Below are 22992 nucleotides of genomic sequence, written 5' to 3' on the forward strand. Positions count from 1 at the left end.
GCGTAAGCTCTATAGAGTTTGTCACATTAAATTTTGCATATAAATTCATATTTTGCGTGTTTTTTCTATAGGACTTACCTTTCTTAAACAGATTTGTTATGAGAATAATGTGTATTTTTCTTTTGTCTTTCTGTCCAGGTGGATCCTTTCCACACTCTGTTTGGTGTGGCTGGTCTGTCTTTGCTGGGAGATGAGCAGATCAAACCAGTGAACCCTGTGTTTTGCATGCCTGCGGATGTGCTTCAGAGAATTGGCCTTCAACCAGACTTGCTGAGCTGAGTTTAAATTTTCAGCATGACAGTTTTACTCTTGTCCTTCACCTGCACAGCCAGCCCAGTTTTGAAATGAGCAAACCGAGGAAAGCTGTCATCTTCAACTAACAATCGGCACCACGCTTACAGGGACCAAGGACTTTAGAAAGACATTGTGTGCTTTAGTTCAGAGATTTGTTCCGGTTGATACCATTTGTTTTGGTATCAGTCAAGAACATTTAGTTAGTGAGAGTAGAGATCACTCATTCATCTCTGGCTTTTCCTAAGTAGTTACGTTAGCTCATGCATGTGCTGTTGTTAGCTAATGATTTACTGCAATAGATTTACATTTTAAAGAAAAGTTTTGATAGTAATAATCCAGGAATTACCTGTAAAGAGCTTTTTTTTGTGAGACATTTAAGAAAAAAATAGTTTTTGTTTGAACAGCTATACTTTTAGCTCTAATTTTTAATTGTTTTTTTTTTTTTTTGACAAGGGCAGACTAACATTTACATGTTACATAACACTTGTAATTAATATTATGTCCGTAGTTTGTTCAAATCAATCATCAAAGTTTTGTTAGTCCTCACATCCCTAAAGCATTCTTAATAACTATTGTGCGACCATTTTAAAAGTCATGTTTGGTTTGCAGCTGCTGTTATTATTGAGATTTGGCAGAGAGTGTTTCAGTTGTGGTATGAATGATGACATTTTCTCTCATTCTGGCATTGATACCAGTGTGAACATGCCTGTGGTGTGGGATGGACCCCGCTAGAAATTTTATGTTCCCAGAACATTCTCAGAACGTCCCCACTGGTGTTAAGGACGTTGCCTGGTTACGTTCCCAGTACGTTCACAGACGGTCACGATGTGGAGTTCTTTTAAGGTTTGGGGGACATTATTTGGCTGACCTTCACAGAACACTCAGGACGTTCTCTGAACGTTTAGGGAACCATACTTTATTTGGAAATGTTCTCAGAACGTCCCTGCTGCCCTTGTCAAAAAAAAAAAAAAATTAAAAATTAGAGCTAAAAGTATAGCTGTTCAAACAAAAACTATTTTTTTCTTAAATGTCTCACAAAAAAAAGCTCTTTACAGGTAATTCCTGGATTATTACTATCAAAACTTTTCTTTAAAATGCAAATCTCTTGCAGTAAATCATTAGCTAACAACAGCACATGCATGAGCTAACGTAACTACTGCATCACTGCATTAGCAACGACACAGTTACTGCAGCCTTTAAATAAAGCAACATGCAGCAGATCATCAATGTTTCTGGATCATCACTGACTGAAGCACAGGCTCTACTCTCCAGCACAATGGTAACCTCACAAAACTCAGATAACAGAAACAGAACATTAAACACTAACAAATCTCTCTAGATCTCTGCATCTTCACTTATTACAAAGCAGAGATGGGAAGTCCAGGGGTCAGAGAGTAAAAGTCCTGCCATATTTTTATTCCACCCACTGAAGCATTAATGAGATAAATAAGTGTTTAATTGAGTGATGATTGACCATTATTGAAGACACCTGATGATAACAAGCAGAATCACCAATGGAGAAAATCACTATTTTTAAGTTACCATCATCGAGGTCAGGGTTTGTTTTAGTTGAGCTCTTGACCCTTGACTGTTTAATATAAGATTAGGTTTGGGCAGTTTTAACTGCATTGAAACCAGCCTGACAAGCAAAGTTAAAAGATGATCAGGTGGTGTTGATTGTGTCTACATATAGTCATTATTTCTTCTGAACTCATTTAGAGCCTAATTTTAGTTAGATTTAAATTATTGATTACAGCAGCACTGTGATTGTGAGGTCAACTTTGACCATACAATTTTTTTTTTTTTTTTTTTTTTTTTTGAAAATTGTCCTTTACACAAATATTGATTTAAATAAAGATTTATTTTAGGCACACACAGAGATCAAGAAACAGCGTATGAATCTCAACAGCGGTGACAAGCAACATATTCTGAGAAACAGATCAAGTCTGAACATTAGAAGACCAGCTACTCAAAAGTCACAGAAAAACAGCAACATTTAAATGAGAATAAAGAAAATTACTAAGACAATTCAGCTCATAATTTAATCATGCAGCAATGCATGATGAGAGGCATGGATGATTTTGATTGGTGGCACCCAGAATGCATTGCAATATGCTTTATTATTCTCACCACTGTTGAGATTCACAGACTGATTCTTGATGTCTGTGTGTTTGAATGAAATGTGTTTTTTTATATCAGAACATATAATATAGAAAAATATATATATTTTTGTATTTGTAAAGCTGATCTTCTGCTGTAGAATCACAGTGCTGCTGTAATCAATAATGTAAATCTAACTAAGATCAAGCTCTAAATGAGTTTAATGAAAACATAAGCAATACCACCTGATCATTTTTTGACGTTGCATGTCTGGTTGGTTTTAATACAGTAAAAACTGTCTAAACAAAATTTAACAACAAAAATTCAAGGGTCAAGAGCTCAACTAAAACAAACCCTGACCTCGATGATGGTAACTTAAAAATAGTGATTTTCTCCATTGGTGATTCTGCTTGTTATCATCAGGTGTCTTCAATAATGGTCAATCATCACTCAATTAAACACTTATTTATCTTTTTAATGCTTCAGTGGGTGAAATAAAAATATGGCAGGACTTTTACTCTCTGACCCCTGGACTTCCCATCTCTGTCTGCTGCATGTTGCTTTATTTAAAGGCTGCAGTAACTGTGTTGCTAACGCAGTGATACAGTAATTAAATTAGCTCATGCATGTGCTGTTGTTAGCTAAAGACTTACTGCAAGAGATTTGTGTTTTAAAGAAAAGGTTTCATAATAATAATCCAGGAATTACTTGTAAAGAGCTCTCTTTTTTTTGTTAGAACAGCCACTTTTATTAGTTAATATATTTTTCAATTAAATTTTTTGACAAGGGCAGCAGGGACGCTCTGAGAACATTTGAAGAGTTTCATTTCAAGAGATTTCCTTCTAAAATGAGCATTTTTATCAAGCTTGCATGTTTATGTTCAGTTAATTCACTTTAATGTTAATGAAAATGACCTATTAATTGACATTAAAGTGAAATTACTGAACCTAAACATACGAGCTTGATAAAAATGCTCATTTTAGAAGAACATTTCAGACGGCACTTAGAGGCTTTTGCATCTGAACTCTTCATTTCCAAATAAAACATGGTTCCCTAAACATTCAGAGAACATCCTGAATGTTCTGTGAAGAAAAACTGCATTTCATGTTAAAAAGTACTTATCTCCTTCTCTACTCAATGGTCAGATGAAATATATATCTGAAACAATCCCAATTTAACTGATAGTTATCTCATCACATTTAATTATTTTTAAGTTGTTTTCTAAAAGCACTTTGAATCTGAATGTGTATGCTTGTGTATGATGTGAGTTTGTTTTAATTATTGTCTGTGTAGCCTATTTACATGTTTGCTTGTGTTACATCTGAAATTTCTGCAAACTTGGGAGTTGTGTCTTAAAGTACTAAAGATTTTCACTTTTTAGCACTAATGATTCTGGCAGTCAAAGAGGCAGTGATAGTACTTTGAAGTTGTTCTGAATTCCCTAAATATGTGTATGCTGGTAGGACTTTTATTATAAAAATCTTGCCGCAGGTTGACTTTCACTTTCACATTCTTCACGTTTGCTCCGCCATTTTCTTCAGGTGTGAATGTTCGTGGTAGAATAAACACCTCATGGCTGTTACCACAGCAGTACATTAACCACTGTCGATATCCATCTGATGTTAAGTGTTTCCATTTACTCTGAACATTCAATATTTTACATAGTTGAACAGTTCTGTCTCCTGTCCTTACCGGAGTTCTGTAGTGAATGAGCTTTCGCCTGCCTACTTTCAGAGGTGTGAACTGATATTCAAGATTCGTTTTAATGCTTTGTTGATGTTTTTTTTTTACATTTATTAAAGTTTTTAGACCAGAGACACTGAACAGACAGTATTTCCAGTCAGACCTGAGAAAGAGGTATCTTAATAATTGGACGAGCAATCAACTTGTAAATTAAAACATCGTTTTATTTGAGTGAAAATGACAACACTCGTTTGAAACAGGCTTCACTCGGGAGTTAGTGCGCATGCGTCAATTCGTGCTCACGATTTTTGTGGACGGAGCGGAAAGCGAAGTACACGCTATTAGCACTCAACATTTGCCACCCACTTTTCTAGCATCAAGTGAGTATTTATTATTTTAATGTTTACGTTTTCATATTTTAGAACTTAATTTGTTCTGAAATATGACACTTTTGATAAACGGTGGGATCATAATACGTTGCTGGTGACTAAAAACGTAAACCAGGTTATTTTATTAACTGGCCCTCTGGACACCCACCGATTTTTTACAGAATAAAAAAAAACATTTTACACCAAAATCAAGTATGTCAGTGTTTGACCTAACATGCAGGTTAACGTAAGTAACGTTAGTATTACGCAATACAGTCTCTTTCGCAGAAGTCACGTGACGTTCGCCAGGAGCCTATCCTCAGTATCCTGAATCACTGCTGTCATTCAGTTTGGATGCGATCAGAAGCAGCACCAGGATGAGGAGCCGTTCCTTCATTTTTTGGGTTTTATTACTCGTGGACGGTAAGTAACATATTTGTTTTCATTAATATTCTGCAGTTTCGGTTTCATTATAACTCCACAGAAATGCGCATGTGCTTTTATATTATGATGTGAATATTTCAAGTGTTTCATAACATACAAACTTTTGTTACTTTTCGAATAAGAGACGTGATAAATCACAGCACCAATGTAAGTATTTTGGAGGGTGCTACGTTGGTTGTGCGTGCGTGTTTGGTGATAGACACTAGAGGGCGCTGACGGCCTGTAATATTCTGCATATCATAACTCGCCCTGATCGTGGGGTAGTTTGTGTCAATAGCACTCTGTACTTGACACTAACGTGTAAGATTTATTTGTGTGAGATATATGGGACAACATTAGCCTATATTACAGTTTGAGACAGGTATATATTTATAATTTTATTAGCCTAATAGTTTTGTGTGTGCCTGTATGGTCTGTATAGCATCTGAGTCATGCTGATTTTGGCCTGATATGACATTTTGCTTCTTCATGCCTTATTGCCTTTTGACTATGTGCTTCCTGCCTTTCCCTCCTTAAATGGAGGGAACTTTTGTTTGACCTGGTGCAATATTAGGTATTGGAAAACTCAAAATATGGGATCACTTATTGGGGACGGATTCATTTCTCACTCACTTTCTAATTCCAATATCTGTTTTATAGATCAGTTCACATATAGGAGCCAAAGAATACATCATTTTTGTTTAAGTTTAATGTTTTTTTATTTGGGGGTTGTGCATGTGTCTCTAAATGTTGCATGGCCATGGCCTGTAAAAAATTGCAGCTTAAACTTATTGGTTACTGTTTTAGCAGGATAGAAATACTAAAGAAAAATAAACATTAAATGTCAACTTATATGAAAGTGCCTATAATAATGCATTCACATATTTGTATTAACATTTACACTGAAACTTTGAAAATAACTATTTTTTAAACAATTTTATTCTCTTCTATTTCCAGTTTCTCCATCAGGATATGTCAAAACCAATGAAGAAGAAAACATGCAGCAGATAGAGAAATATTCTGACATGAGTATGTTTTCTCGTCCCCCTTTTTTTTTTTTTTTTTTTTACTATTTATAATAGATTGTGCATAACAGAAGTATATTACAATTAAACTAAGTGCATATCATTCTTAAACGACAGTTGTTATCATTTATTTGTGAATATACTGCTTTTCAGTGCAGTATTGTACCCTCCTCCCTAGGAACTACTGTTGAAATTTAGCTGCACAGTGCATTGTCTGTAAAATTATTTATTTATTTATAAATAATGTCAACTAACACATATATTAACACGGTGCAATGTCTCTTCAGACGTGTTTGTTGCTGTGGGAGATGGAGTGAAGACGCTGATAGTGATGGAGGGAGATTCTATCACTTTAAACACTAGTGTTACTGAAATAAAAAGAGATGATACCATACTATGGATGTTTGGAGATGATGAGTATATCGCTAAAATGAATGAAGCAGTTGGATTATACTTTATATCTGAGGGTGAGAGATTCAGAGATAGACTGGTGCTGGACAATCAAACTGGATCTCTCACTATCAAAAACATCAGAACTGAACACACTGGACATTATCAACTACAGATCCGTAGCAAAAGTGAAACAACGAAGAGATTCAATGTTACTGTCCGTGGTAAGTAGGTCTCAAGTCTTACAATGTTATAACTAAAAGGTTAGTTCACCCAAAAATGAAAATTCTGTCATTTATTACTTACCCTCATGCCGTTCCATACCTGTAAGACCTTTGTTAATCTTCGGAACACAATTTAAGATATTTTTGTTGAACTCTGATGATTCAGTGAGGTCTGCATTGACAGCAATGACATTTTCTCTCTCAAGATCCATTAATGTACTAAAAACATATTTAAATCAGTTCATGTGAGTACAGTTGTTCAATATTAATATTATAAAGTGACGAGAATATTTTTGAAGTGGCAAAAAAACAAAACAATGATTTATATAGTGATGGCTGATTTCAAAACACTGCTTCAGGAAAAATCGAAGCATAATGAATCAGCGTATCGAATCACTATTCGGATCGCATGTCAAACTGCTGAAATCACGTGACAAACTACTGATTCGACATTGATTCGTTATGCTCCAAAGCTTCCTGGAGTCTGTACCATGATGGTAGTTGAACAAACTCAGGGTTATAGGATTAGTTTCGAACTGACAAATGCTTATCATCATCTTTCTTTGTCAACTCAGGCTTTGATCATGAGTTTTGAAGCACGTGCACATGAATCCGTGACATCAGTGGTGAACAGCCAATCACATGCCTTGCAACAGAGAGAAACTATGATTCACTTCTCGCGAGAGAGCCAGCACGATTCAAAACTCTTGCTGAAGGTTAAGAGATTGACGAAAATGAAAACTCAATTACACAGATGAAAGAGGACAGATAAAAGAAATTCTCTTGCTCTATCAGTGCAAATAAAACTTGTGAAGTTAGTTTATATAGTTGCTTCATAATATATAGCAATAGCGACTCGTACATGTAACACACATGTAGTAATTTTTAAAGAGTTATCTATTGATTCTACAGCTTATTTATATTACATATGATCTGTATATATTAATATTCATTTAAACTAAATGCTTAATAACTGTCAAGCTAAAATTGCTTGTGTGTAATGGATTAATGATATAGATCATATAATATAAATCATAAAATAATTCTAAATTAATTATCAATTATCAAAGCCAGACAATTTCATCTTAAAATATTTGTTTTTACTATATAGTGACCTGCAATTCACTGGGGGAGTGACTTTACTGCGTTGGATGTGTCACTATCACTTTGCTCACATCTGATTTGTCCAATTTCGGTTTGAGATCTCTTATCCAGAACATAACCTGCCCCGGAGCAGGTTAGCTGTGGAGTCTAATCTGATCAAACTAATCTGAAACTTACCTGGCTAGCCAGCTAATCCAGCTTCATGGTACAGGCCCCTGAAGCAGTGTTTTGAAATCAGCCATCACTATAAAAGTTGTTATTTTGGGTTTTATTTATATCTATATTTTGTTTTTTATATAAAATATCTAAATTTGTGTTCCGAAGATTAACGAAGGTCTTACAGGTATGGAACGCATGAGGGTATAAGTAATAAATGACTTTTTTTTTTTAATTTTTGGGTGAACTAACCCTTTAAAGGTGCAATAATTGATTTCTGAGAAACATTGTTGAGAGTGGATTGGACAGAGTGCAACAAAACTTGTAGCCAATTAGCAATAGGGGGCATGTCCACTCATCATGAGAGAGGAGACAGCAAGAGGGAGATTTGTAGGGTTGCACCTTAAAGGTGCTAAAGAGGATGTTTTGTTTTATACATTTTTGCAATATTACTTGAAACTGTCTTTACAAAATGATAAAATACTATTTATTAGGTGCACTGAAAGGAATAATATTAATATACATCATCTGTGCACGAGGTAGGGCCTTAAAAACATCAGCCAATCAGCCGATTGGCCCTCTGGCTTGTCAGTCACTGCCATGACGTTCCTTGTGAGAGACGAGCACGGCTGCGCGCTCCAGTAACTTTCCACACTCCACAGGCGCTGCATGCAATGCTTTTGTCCGGAGACAGGAGTAACAACTGCAGATTATGAGTTACCTGCGGTGAGTCCGACATAATGAATCCACTAACACAACACAGCGAATGCCGGTGCTAAACACTCGTGTTCCAATACTCGTGCACGAGTTTTGGGAGGCGTTCCCTCGAAATGAGCTGTGAAGGAGGGGGGTTGTTCTTACGCATGCGCTCATTTCAAAAACTCACTAACTGTCTTTGGTTTCTCAGTCGACGAAAAGATCCTCTTTAGCACCTTTAATAGTAGACCTAAAAATATTTCACTTACTGATATATTGTTAATTTACCAACCGAATGAAGTATTAACATCTGTTTACACATATAAGTGTTCATTAAACTTTTGATTTTGTTGTGGGGTTAAAAGGGTTAAAGGTGTAAAATGAAAAAAAAAAAAAAAACAGAGTCAAACGTAATTTAACAGTAATAAACTGTAAATTAATTTACGGCAACAGGCTATAGAAAAACAGAAATTTACTGGCACCCCTGCTGCCAGGAAATTACTGTAAAATCAAGGGAAAACAGTAATCATTTTATTATTTCAATGGCGATGCATTGCAATGGCGACACCACAGATGAGATGAGACCAAAAGAAATGCAAGAACTACAACTGACTTCAGTCACAGCCTTAAAATCAGACATTAAATCTCTCAAGATCTGATTAAGCAACTCCACAAACAGCATTACCAGTGTCACTTATTACTAATCAGACTGACTTTATTTCTGTCAGACGTCTACAGAAGTTCTTATTGAGAATTAACAGAGGATTAGGTTTTGGTTCATTAGACGTTATCATTGTGGTGATCTGTGTTTGCATTAGCTTTTCTTTGTTGTTGTGAATGGTCTTTTTGAAACATGTTTGTAGCAACAACAAAAAAGTCAAAGAAAAAAGTGATCAGATTGAGTTCTGATAACAACATAAACATGATGTAAAATATGATTCACTTATTTTGTTGCACCACAATGGTAACATCAAATAAAACAATGAAATATCAACATCTAAACCTCTGTCAGTTCTCAGTGAGAACTTCTGTAGATGTTTGACAAAAATAAAGTCAGTCTGGTTAGTAATGAGTGAAGCTGGTAATGCTGTTTGTGGAATTGTTAAAGGGTTAGTTCACCCAAAAATGAAATTTCTGTATTAAGTATTGTGTCCCTTGTGTCGTTCCACACCCGTAAGACCTTTGTTCATCTTTGGAACACAAATTAAGATATTTTTGATAAAATCTGAGAGTTTCGGATCCACCCATAGACTGCAATGTCATTGCACATTTTGACATCCAGAAAAGTAGTTGAAAACATGCTTAAGATAGTCGATGTGACTACAGTGGTTTAATCTTAAGCAACAAAAATACTGTGCTCCAAAACAAAAAAAAAATGACTTTATTCAACAATTTGACTAGTTATCATATGTAGTGAACTTAGTGCAGGTTTCCTTGTTTACGTCCGAACGCCAACTCAGTTGGGTTAATTTCAAATATTGGCAGTGTTTCTCAGAATTTGCTTACTGCACCTTTAAATTGTCTGAGAATTTGATTTTTTTTTCTTCTGTAAAATAAATAGTCAAAAATAAAAGCAGCAGCTAGCAAAGACATTCAGAGTACAGTGTGCTTCTTCTGAGCAAAACTTGTAATAGAAAAATGTAATAGAAATATGAATGTTATCAAATGAAATGGAACTGTAAAGTTGGCTATTATACCAGAATTACATTCCAAATAAGATTTAAGAGATTTCTTTTATAACCATTTTGCATTCAGATAATTGTGTGGAATTTACCAACAGCAGTCATTTCAGCTTAATCTCTTTTCCAAAACTGTTCATGTGTTTGTTGCTGTGATAGATGAAGTGATATCAGTGTCGTTGATGGAGGGAGATTCTGTCACTCTTCAGACCGGTGTTGCTAAAATAGAGAGAGATGATCAGATACTGTGGAAGTTTGGAAACCAAGGCGTCCTCATTGCCAACTTAACCTGTTAACAGTCACCCCCCATAGTTGAGCTCATACCCAAACCTGACATACACAAACTAAAACAGTCACAGTTCATGAACTCTCTGGACTACAGGCATAACTGAGGGCTCTTTAGAGAGATGAGAGTTGAGAGTTTGTTGCTCAAGTATCCAAATGAATTATTTCAATGTAGACAAAGAGTTGAAGAAGCTTAAATATTATGAAAAGTCTTAGTTAATTTATTTACATAAAAGTAATTTAAGGAGTAAATATATGAAAACCTGTCAGAGCAACTTAAAAAGCAATGAAGTCAAAGCCACAATTCTGACCAAGTTAGAAATCAAATTGGAGGATGAAGCCACTAAAAAATGAGGCTTCTAAGCTTTTCTTTTTAAAGAATGTATTTATTTTAAAAAAATGGCACTTAATATAAGTCATTTAACAATAGTAGTAATTAATTTGAGGTGAAACACAGAACATTATTTACACTAAGCACAATTTTTGTGGCTGTATGAACACTAAAACAGACTTGTTTTTTTCTGAAACGTTCACATTTTGTCTGAAACATTCACGTTTTGTCTAAAAGCACAGTGTCAAATCAAGTTAGTAACTTGATTTTCTGATGTGAATTCATTTTCAGGTTTGCTTCATATGTTCAAATCTGAGATTCCAAACTGTTCTTTTGCCATCCACTCTACATACATTCATACTTTTGCACGTCTTCTTTGTGTAGATTTCTCTGTTTCCTTATAAACGGCAATTTTTAATGGATATTCACATTCAGGTCTGGCTCCATTCTCAAATGGAACGCTCACTTTTTACCATCGAATCAATTCTAATGTATATAATCAAATTCTGCCATATTTTTTTTCTCACTGAATATCTTATTTTAGTTGGCAATTCATCAATTTGGATTAAAAATAAATGCATTGCTATATAATGGGTTGCAAAATTTGTTCACATTGACTTTAAGACCTAAATGTGTTTTCAATGTTTGGTTAAGTATATTGAAATCATAATATTGAAATTATATTTTCCTATTCCAGTTTAATATGCAGCAGCAACTATAAACTACCATTCGTAGATTTCACTGAAAAGGGAAAACTGTGTGCATTTTCAAAACCTTGATCTCCAACACAATCAGCTTGACAAAGCAACATTTACTCAACCAATGGAGTGAGACTGGGGTGGGACTACCTGTTTGACCAGCCAATGAAAGATGGGGGAGTTTTTTAAAAAACCTGTTTGAATAAAGTTTTTGCAATTCTGTTTTGTGATGCCAGTGGCCCATGAATTACATGAGGTATCTTTAGTAAGAATACAAATATTAAGATACCTAAGTACAAAATTCTATGCTTGAACATTTACATATGGCTTACTGAGAAATACAAACAATCCATGTAATCTCTGATTCTGTGTAATGATTTGTTGGGTGCATTTTACATCCATCAAAACTTTTACACACTTGCTGCTGTGTGCAGTGAATATTAGATGAATTTTCGGAGGTCACGCTGTTAGAATGTTTTGAAGACTGACCAGTCAGCGCTGCCGAAAGAATGCAGTAGACAGGGTTATTCTGTTCCTCACGTTTAACTACTGAAACAACCTCAGAGTGTATAATTTACTGGACAATAAAGAAGAAACCATTTTTTTTCTCTGGAGAAATGTTATGTAATCAAAGCAAATATATCAGTATTTGTCTTAAACATCCCATTTTTTTATTTAAAAGTCTAATTTTGTGTTTTCCAGACAATTCTCATGATCATAACACAATATTTGTGTAACTGAATTTATCTGTCATCATCACTTAACAAAAAAACAGTTCATAACTGCCCGTTTCAATGTTGCATGTATTTACAAGAACTCCTGATGGCAATTAAAAAGATGCTGGCGCTATAATATCACGACCATAGATTTAGAATCTTGAGACTTTGAGCTTTCGAATGAAATATTGCAAGTCTATATTAATTTAGACTTCGATAGTAAAATTATTCAGTAAATGTAAACTTACAAACCTCAGAACCATCGATGGTCTCGAGCAAGTTAATGGATTAAATGGCATTATAGATGCAAAATGGAAAAATGTGATCAAACTGAATGATCATACTGGAGATCTCACCATTAGAAACATCCAAATCCAACACTCTGGAGACTATGATTTGGAGATCAGCAACAGCACCACGATCTTACACATGAAGTTCAATATTGCGGTTAGTGGTGAGTGGCTCATTTTCTATATTGTTTTTTAATGATGCTGTTGGGTTCTATAATTATCAAATTACATTTTATGGACATTCAAAGAACAGTTTAAGTGCTCAGATTCACAGCTAATTTTCCATTAATAGACAAAAATGAATTAGCTATTAATGGGATAGGTTGTTGTTTTTTGTTGTTGTTTTTTTTTTTTTGGGGGGGGGGTCTTCCACAAAATAAAGAAAATAATACAGGTTTGGAATGTCATGAGGTTGGGTAATTTGTTACAGAATTTTCTTTTTTGGATGCACTATTTCTTTAAGCAATACCAAAAAAAAAAGTGATATTCCAAAGCAACACAGTGAAGGGTTCCTTTGCACGTCAGTCACAGCCTTTGAGTTTAAAAGGTGCACATTATCAAATCAACAATAATATTAGTGTCCTTTGATCACTGGTGATCACTGTTAGATTTAAGACCCAGTACAGCAGTCTTATTAAAAGCTTATGTAAATGTTCATGCAAAAAAAAAAAAAAAAAAGGAATTAATTAATATGTTAATCAGCCTGTCTGTCAACATATAATGTCTTCAATAAGGTCAGAATAACGGGAATGCATAATTAATGTATCTGCTGAACTATTACAGACCTCCCCAAGAGCAACACAGCCGTGATCGTGATCTTGGCCGTGATCGTGATCTTGGCTTTGATCCTGGCCGTGATCCTAATTGTGCGGTTCGTAATCTGTAAGAAAAAAGCATCCTGTTGCCACAAGAATGGTAAGTACTGAATTTCAAAGGATATATTTCTTGTAAAACTAGACCATTTTATTAAGTGATTATTGTGACAGTCTCTTTTATTATAAAAGATTCTCGCTGTAAAAATTCTCCTAACTGAGGGGAATGTAATAGTTACCATTGAAATCTTTGACTGAGGAAGATCCTGCTATTTTACTTGATCACATCTTCATCTGATATCTACACTAAGCACAGATAGGACAGATTAATATCATTGTTTGGTTTCAGAATAATTGTGTCTGTTTGTGGGTGTGATGTGACTTCATTCAAACATCAAATACTATTCCAAAGGAACACCATTACAAACAGTCCTGTGAATTGACTTTATGAGCATATGTCCAATGAAACATGGAGTGGAGTGCATGGTATCCATCCATCCATTTTCCAAACCACTTTTCCTATGTAAGGTCATGGGGATGCTTTAGCCTAGCCCAGCATCTTGACCAGTAGGCAGGGAACCACCCTGGACATATGGTCTGTCCATCACAGGGCTCACACACTCACTCATTCATTCACACACACCTAAGGGCAATTTACTGTCTCCCATTTACTGATCTGTCCTGCATGTTTTTGGATTGAGGACAGCTACGTCAACAAAGAGAGAAGATGCAAACTCCACAGAGAACACCTCCTTGCCCTTAAACCCAGCAGGTGACAGTGCTACCAACTGAGCTGTGTCAACTATATGGTATATTTCCACACTTTCAATTTATCATTATTTGTTACTTGTTTTATTTATTCAAAACAGAAAAGAGCTCTAGGCTGTTCTCAGTAGACATTCATGTGGATGGTTGATCATTTCAGATTCACTAATTTAATGATCAGCTGTTCGAAAACTGTTCAAATCAGCATGATATCAACACACAATATAATTTAAATAAAAGTGAAATAAAAATACAAAACTGATGATTTCAGTCATAAAGACAAAATATAGGTAAAAAAAAATATCCAAAAACTATGACATGTACTTACATTATCCCAAATGTTTCCATAAATGTTGAAATCCAGAGGCATCCGCATTTTTAGTGTAAAGTCCCGTGTCATTGCATCGCCTATCAATCACTTTGTATCCATGCTACCCTCTATAACTGCAACTGTGTTAAGCTATATATGACAATGATTACTTTTGTGTTGATAAATGTATCCAAACAGTTGCTTACCCATCTATTAAAACACATAATATATCAAAACATCTATGGGGTTTCCATGGTTTCTATGTAGTAAAACCGGAAATCGAGGGTGACACACACTGTAAAAAATTACCGTGATTTTAACAGTAAAAGACTGTAAAAATGCTGCGGTGAAAAACTGTTAATTGGTTTACAGAAAGTTTCTGTACTATATACGGTGAATAATTGTAATAGATCTAACGGTTCATTTAATGTAATGGTAAAATACTGTTAAATTCACAGTTTTTGAAAGTGAAAAATAACAATTCATTGTAAAATTGACAGTGAAAAACCGTAAATTGACATTCCCACAATTCCCTGCGTGACACTTCACATTTGATATATTTTTGTTGAAATAACTCTGTTTCTTCTTAGTTTTTCTCATTTTTTTCTAATCAGTTATGTACATTAGGGTTTTATGTTACATGTAATGTTGTTAAATTAATGTTTATTGCATTTTTAAAATTTCAGGCATGTTACCATGATGGTGTTTAGTGTGTGTGTGAATGAGACTTTGTGCTCCTTCTATATATAAGTATTGTCCTCTTCAGCTTGTGGAAAAGCTGCTTGTGATGAACTTTGATTCATCATGGTGGCTGTCAGTGTATTATAAAGATACAAAACAGATATTAGTACTCCATTAGGTTGGTAAATTAACATTATATCAGTTAATGAAATATGTTATTTTACCGTAAATTTTACTGGGATTTTTTTTACAGTGTACTGAAATCCAATGTTAAATATACATATTTAAAATGTAAAATTCACATGTAACTCTGTAAGTATGTTTACGGTTTGATGTCATTTTTACAGTATTGTTCTGGTAACCACAGCTGCTGGTATTTTTTCCATAGAAACAACAGGATTTTTTTTACAGTGCAGGTATTGCAGGATGTTACACTGGTAAAAATTGCTTTTTTCTCTGGATTTACACATTGTGGGAAAAAATTGGGATGATGTAAGTACATAATTTAACAAAACATTGTTCTAGTGGGTTTTTAAATCTAAAAATCTTAAAAGTCTCTTAAGTTACCATATTAGAGACTGAAAAAAAAAATCTTACATAAAAAAACATCAGATTACACCATTACACCAGATAAATGACATAATTGTCACTGCTTGTTTTTCAGCATTTTTGTCATTCCTCCTACTTTAAGTTTGTGTAGCTGAAGCATTACCATTATGTAGCTGTCGCTTTTCAACTTCTCTTGTTTTTTTTGTTTTATTATAGATGGTGGTACAGACCCATTGAATGATGCAATGCAGCAATTGAACAGAGATGCCTAACAGCAGTTCATAGTTGGTACACATTAAGAGCGTTTGAAAACCAACCATTCTGCACTGAAAAATGAGTTAAGGCTTTTATTTGATTTGGCATGAATAGCATAAATAGAGAAACATGCTTTCATCTAGTATAAAGTTCACTCAAAATCATCTTTGAATGGCCAATGTAATGTGGAGGGATATCTGTAAGCTAGTTTACCGTTTGTTGATTTTTGTTGTTGTTGCAGTTTTTTTTTTTTTTTTTGTAGCTTGATAATTTTTTATATAGAATTTAGATTATTTTGTATATTTTTTTTTTTTTTTTTATATGTGTACAGTAGTGTCCAAAAGTACGAAGCGCCTAGAGGGACCAAGTGAAGGAAAAAAATATGAGGAGGCAAAATTATATGCCAATACTTATGTGTTCTCTCACAAATATTTTGCGTTCCCCCAAGAAACTTTGCGTTCGCTTGCAAAGAACTCAAAGGTTTTCTTGGGTGAATGCAAAGGTTTTGAAAATAAACACTTCTTGGGGTAGTATTTTTTTCCTCCCATCCCATATTTTTTCATCCACCATGTCCTTCAGAGGAGTTGTATAATTGTTGCATTAACCATTTACAATCATTGACTGCTCAGCAAAAGTCTGTATCGAGGGTGCATATCAGCCACAAGGGGGGCGCTCATGAGCACCCTTCTGAAAACTAAAATAACAAATGGGACACTCGAGTTTTGTGGACTTAACGGACACATGCACACGGCAGCCATTTTAAGTCCACAAGACTGCAAGTGCACCTTAAGTGTGCTATTTGGGACAGGGCCATTACAGAGCACTAGCTCCGACTGACCTGAGAAACATTTTCCCTGAGAATATTTCAGCAAATATGATGTGTGTCGAGTATTTCTGTCAGCTGTTCAGAATTAGTGTATGTTTACATGACAACAACTACTAAAAACAGAGACATTTTTACTTGCATTTTTTGCGTACAGACGACATTGTCAAACCGATCCCCACAGATCCAAGAAACACTATGCTACTATAGACTTTATAGACTGTAATATGCATATGCATGATGTCACCATTTTCACAAATTTGTTTTTGTAGTTTACATGGAGACGATAACGGTATTGTTTTCAAAAACTTGCACTTTGAAACCCATTTTCAGAAGTTTGTATTTTCAGGCCCAGAAAAAGCTGTTGTAGTATAGATAAATGGCCAAAATGCTTAAAAAAACTTTTGTTTTTAGTTTAAAATGGTGCCCCAATAGTGATGAAATTGAATCAGTCATGCTGTTGATCAGTTTTGCAAAATGATCTTAATCAATTCATCATTCAGATTGGACTGCTTTCTCACTGAATAGTTCTCTCGAATATAATTGTGTGCTGTAAAATATAATCTTCACTGGAATTACTGGAATATTCAAGTTTGTTAATTAGAAAATGGTGTCCACATACTATTTGCTGTACAGCTGCCAAATTTGCAGTTTATCTTACTTCCATGCTGTTCTGTCCTGTGTAATCAAATTGGTAATGTTGAGTAAGTAATCTGTTGAATTGAAGCACATTTTGTACATATACACTATTTATGTTTGCATTTGAATAATAAAAAAAAAGTTTATCATTCTATGAGTGGAAATGTAGTATTTTAACCTAGTTTATATACGTGCACATAAAGATATTAACATTTAAACATTAACAAAAACAGGCCTAGTTATAGAATTGTGAGGCATTTTGAAAATTTGGAGGGGCAGCATTATCTTCATTATTCGATTCAAACACAACCTTTGGAAATACAGAACAATTAACTTTGAATCATAGTGAAATTTTATTAGATATCAGAAGCTCACAGTAAAAAAAAAAGAAACAAACATCTTGTTTCAATTGTTCCTGCCGTTTGTTCCTGTGTTTAGTTCCTGTTTTCTGCATTGCATCCTCATGTTGTTCTACACCCGTAAGACCTTCGTTCATCTTCGGAACACAAATTAAGATATTTTTGATGAAATCCGATGGCTCAGTGAGGCCTGCATAGACAGCAATGGTACTTCCTCTCTCAAGATCCATAAAGGTACTAAAACATATTTAAATCAGTTCATATGAGTTCAGTGGTTTAATATTAATATTATAAAGCTACGAGAACATTTCTTTCATTTAAATATGTTTTTAGTACATTAATGGATCCTGAGAGAGGAAGTACCATTGCTGTCTATGCAGGCCTCACTGAGCCATCGGATTTCATCAAAAATATCTTAATTTGTGTTCCGAAGATGAACGAAAGTCTTCTTGTGTAGAACGACATGAGGGTGAGTAATAAATGACATCATTTTAATTTTTGGGTGAACTAACCCTTTAATATGTCATGGCCATGACAAAATTAAGTGAACCGAACATGTGCCCTCCTCAGAGTTGCCAGGTTTTCACAACAAAACCCACCCAATTGCTAATCAAAACTAGCCCAAAACTAGCTCAATCGTGTTCCGGGGGTCCCCCAGTAAAAATCACGTTCTGGGGGGTAAAATCTGTGTTTTTGGCTGGGTTCTTTGGTAAAATTCGCATTCCAGGGGCTGAATGTCATGTTATTTGAGTTCGCTTCAACCCGTGGACAAGTTTTGAAAAACAATCTGTGGAAACAGTATAAAGTAGCCCAATTCAGCGGGATAACCACGGACTTGGCAACACCGCCCCACCCAGTCACTGTACAGGGAGACAAACAGCATGAAAAATAGGAACAAGAATACAATTCAAAATAAAAGTCCCGAAACACAAGACAAGAGAAAACGAGACCAGAATTGTAACAGCAACTTTCATAAAATGCTCAGAAATATTTTGAGAAAAAATAAAATGAATTTTTTTTACCACACAAATAAAGCTACTTGGATCTTTACATTCTTTATAATCAAACTAGAACCAGGATTCAGAAAAAAAAAAAAAATAACCAAAAAGAAAATATATATTTCATACCTTTCATTGTATTTTACAAAAAGAAAAACATAGAAAAATTATTCAAAATACAGACTGTTTATTCTTGTTTAAGAATATCAACTCCATCATTGTGGCTCTCATATCTCTCCTGCTCACTTCTTCTTGATCTGATGTCATAAACCAACACAATAAAAGCAGCCACAGCAGCCAGGCCCACCAGAGCAGTGACAGCCAATCGGATCACAGTTTCAGTCCCTCCACAATCATGGACTTCATCTGAAGAGAAAACTTAAGCACAGACACAACATTTTTGGACACATAAATCACACTAAAATCACATTAATGTTCCTGACAGAGACTGGTTCAGTAAATGAATGTAAGTAAATAATGCTAACGTACCTGAACACAAATGACAGAGATCGGTAATGCAGACGTGTTTGGTCTGGTTGCTGAGAGGATTGCTCACCACACAGCTGTATGTGTTGTTATCCTGATATTCCACCTCTAGAGGTAGAGAGAGACTGATGCCGAGATCAGACACACTGATGCTGGACAATGAACTGTTCCCTTTGTACCAGGAGAGAGTCATTCTGGTCACATTCCTCACTGAACACAGCAGCACACATTTTGGGATTGATGAACATTGTGAAATGTTGCTGGTAATGACAGGAATGGATAATGGACCTGCAAAACATGAAATAAAATGAAACCTAAGTTACAAGAGGAATGTTTTATTTGTTAGTGTAGCATGAGTGTTTGCTGTGACCCCCATACCCTTAAATAGGGCACTATTTGAGGGAACAGCCATTTGTAGTGGTATCTGAAACCATAATGGATGTTATCAAGAGCACTCATTCAATCCCACAATGCACCACATTAACGAATGTACAACCGATATTCACTCAACATCTAGAGAATTCACATAATGCACTGTGAGAGATCATGCTGAATGAATTTCTGAGTCTGACCAGAAGATGGTGCCTGCCTCTGAATCATTTATCCATCCATCTGGTCCAATGTGGCTTTACAGGTATGAATTCCTTTTAACTGATTGTTAAATTGTTTAATTAAAGTGCCCTAGAATCAAAAATGTAATTTACCTCGGCATAGTTGAAAAATAAGAGTTCAGTACATGGAAAACACATACATTGAGTTTCAAACTCCATTGCTTCCTCCTTCTTATGTAAATCTCATTTGTTTAAAAGACCTCCGGAAAACAGGCGAATCTCAACATAACACTGACTGTTACGTAACAGTCAGGGTCATTAATATGTATAACCCCAATATTTGCATATGCCAGCCCATGTTCAAGGCATTACACAAGGGCAGCCAGTATTAACGTCTGGATCTGTGCACAGCTGAATCATCAGACTAGGTAAGCAAGCAAGGACAACAGCGAAAAATGGCAGATGGAGCAATAATAACTGACATGAGCCATGATTACATGATATTTTTAGTGATATTTGTAAATTGTTTTTCTAAATGTTTCGTTAGCATGTTGCTAATGTACTGTTAAATGTGGTTAAAGTTACCATCGTTTCTTACTGTATTCGGGGAGACAAGAGCCGTCGCTATTTTCATTTTTAAACACTTGCAGTCTGTATAATTCATAAACACAACTTCATTCTTTATAAATCTCTCCAACAGTGTAGCATTAGCCTGTTAGCCACAGAGCACAGCCTCAAACTAATTCAGAATCAAATGTAAACATCCAAATAAATACTATACTCACAGGATCCGACGCATACATGCAGTATGCATGATGAACATCTTGTAAAGATCCATTTGAGGGTTATATTAGCTGTGTGAACTTTGTTTATGCACTGTATAACTGCATTTATAATCGAGAGCTCGGGGGGCAGGGAGCGAGAGATTTAAAGGGGTCGCGCGCTGAATCGGCGCATAGTTAATGATGCCTCAAAATAGGCATTTCAAAAAATGAATTAAAAAAAAATCTATGGGGTATTTTGAGCTGAAACTTCACAGACACATTCAGGAGACACCTTAGACTTATATTACATTTTGTGAAAGAATGTTCTACGGCACCTTTAAGGTTTATACATGCTAAAGGTTAAGGTTCATCCATCACAGAGTTCAAGATTAGTCTTTTCATGTTACTGGAACTGCCAGTTTGCTGAGTTCCAAGTGATTATTAAACAGTAAGCACAAATAATGCAAAAGTGGCACTGAATTCACCCACTCGTTTTTATTCACTTCATCAAGTGACCTATATTAGTGGACTAATGTAGGGAATAGTGAATAAGGGTATAGGGGGCGATTTTGGACACAGACTGTGTTAGACTCTGAGACCAGAGCTAAATATTTCAAATCAGAGAGATATTGGAACAGTTAAACCCTTGATCTAAATGAGTTAGCGCATTTGTTCACAATTAAAGGAACACTCCACTTTTTTTGAAAATAGGCTCATTTTCCAACTCCCCTAGAGTTAAACAGTTGAGTTTTACCGTTTTCGAATCCATTCAGCCAATCTTCGGTTCTGGCGGTACCACTTTTAGCATAGCTTAGCATAGTTCATTGAATCTGATTAGACCGTTAGCATCGCGTTTAAAAATGACCAAAGAGTTTTGATATTTTTCCTATTTAAAACTTGACTCTTCTGTAGTTAAATCGTGTACTAAGACCGACGGAAAATAAAAAGTTGTGATTTTCTAGGCTGATATGGCTAGGAACTATACTCTCATTCCGGCGTAATAATCAAGGAACTTTGCTGCCGTTCCATGGCTGCAGCAGTGCAATGATATTACGCAGCACCTGTGACCCCCTGCTTGCACGGAACGTGCCTTGTAACCATGCAGACGTTTGTGAGAGACGCTGCGTAATATCATTGCACTGCTGCAGCCATGGAACGGCAGCAAAGTTCCTTGATTATTACGCCTGAATGAGAGTATAGTTCCTAGCCATATCGGCCTAGAAAATCACAACTTTTCATTTTCCGTCGGTCTTAGTACACGATTTAACTACAGAAGAGTCAAGTTTTAAATAGGAAAAATATCAAAACTCTTTGGTCATTTTTCAGCGTGATGCTAACGGTCTAATCAGATTCAATGAACTATGCTAAGCTATGCTAAAAGTGGTACCGCCAGAACCGGAGATCGGCTGAATGGATTCGAAAACGGTAAAACTCAACTGTTTAACTCTAGGGGAGTTGGAAAATGAGCCTATTTTCAAAAAAAGCAGAGTGTTCCTTTAAATAACATACTTTAAATCAGAAATAAAATCAACAAGTATTAACAAAGTGTGCTTTATCTGAAATCACAATAAATAAATTATGCTGGTTCAACTAACAAAACTAGTGCAACAGGTGATGTCAAAAAAAGGTCAAAAGGCTGTTTTAACTGTTCAATAGGACAAATTCAAATATTAATTATTATGTGAATTATATAGTACTACTACTTACAATATGAATATGAAGAGAATATGACAGAATATAATACAGAGTAGCCTATTATCCATACTCACCATAAACAGTAACAGTGAATCTCTTGGTTGAATGCATGGATGCGATATTACTTAATTCATATACTCCAGTGTCTGTGATTCTGGCATCTGTGATGGTGAGAGATCCATTTCTGTCCAGTTTTAGTCTGTCTCTGAATCTCGCATCATCATCATATAAAGGACTGCCATGAATTAGTTTAGCTATGCGAGTTTTGTCGAACCTCCACTCGATCAAGTTTTCAGAACTATTACAGTCCAGAGTGACAGAATGTCCCACCATCACTGACACTGCATGTGACTCAACACCAAACACACCTGCAGAGCAGAAATTAAACAACGTTAATATTTAAACCATGTTCATTTTTCTCTCGTCATAAATGTAGGTTTAGAACTTACCAACCAGACACAACAAAAATAACAAAACAAACGTGCGAATCATTTTCTTATATCCTCAAAACACTGAAACTTTTGTGACGTTACTTTAAAGTAATTAATATCTTTATTTTTGTAAAGTTTAGAGCCTATAACAACCCTTCAGACTCCATCAGTCTGCACAGCCACAGTTAGTGCGCGCTTGTGGTCATGAGCTCGACTGAAACATGTGCTGACGTTTGGATCTGTTCAACCAATGAGAATTTTAGGTAAGCTGGTCCAGTTGCGCTTTCGGAAATCCAGTTTCCAAGTTCGCTGTTTTCCAGCGGAATTGGGCTTCTTGTTGCCGCGGGGTGATTTTTTCCCCCCGCGGTATAAATGTTTGACGTAAGAGCTGAAAATGACTGGAATGCTTGTA

At 35.4% G+C, this 22992-nt stretch overlaps 2 protein-coding genes across 6 annotated transcripts; one reads left to right on the forward strand and one right to left on the reverse strand.

Moving 5' to 3' along the window:
* Positions 1–3962: 3962 nt before the first annotated feature.
* On the forward strand, positions 3963–17378 carry LOC137003006 (uncharacterized). 5 transcript variants are annotated; one of them, XM_067363011.1, is made up of 8 exons: positions 3963–4251; positions 4338–4457; positions 4722–4868; positions 5826–5897; positions 6181–6507; positions 13246–13377; positions 13981–14083; positions 15796–17378. In XM_067363011.1, the coding sequence occupies exons 3-7, from the start codon at positions 4823–4825 to the stop codon at positions 14064–14066; spliced, it is 663 nt and encodes a 220-aa protein (XP_067219112.1). In that variant the 5' UTR covers positions 3963–4251; positions 4338–4457; positions 4722–4822; the 3' UTR covers positions 14067–14083; positions 15796–17378. The 5 variants fall into 5 exon arrangements, with proteins under 5 accessions (XP_067219112.1, XP_067219113.1, XP_067219111.1 ...); XM_067363012.1 differs by having other exon boundaries at positions 3963–4130; XM_067363010.1 differs by having other exon boundaries at positions 3963–4457.
* Positions 17379–18840: 1462 nt separating this feature from the next.
* LOC137003785 (CD48 antigen-like) lies at positions 18841–22641 on the reverse strand. The gene is made up of 4 exons (XM_067364067.1): positions 22599–22641; positions 22224–22517; positions 19143–19427; positions 18841–19019 (listed from the first exon to the last, which is right to left on the reverse strand). Exons 1-4 carry the CDS (start codon positions 22639–22641, stop codon positions 18841–18843), a joined length of 801 nt encoding a protein of 266 aa, XP_067220168.1.
* Between the last annotated feature and the right edge of the window lie 351 nt (positions 22642–22992).

The sequence above is a fragment of the Chanodichthys erythropterus genome, chromosome 16, assembly GCF_024489055.1.
Source record: "Chanodichthys erythropterus isolate Z2021 chromosome 16, ASM2448905v1, whole genome shotgun sequence".
Taxonomy (NCBI): domain Eukaryota; kingdom Metazoa; phylum Chordata; class Actinopteri; order Cypriniformes; family Xenocyprididae; genus Chanodichthys; species Chanodichthys erythropterus.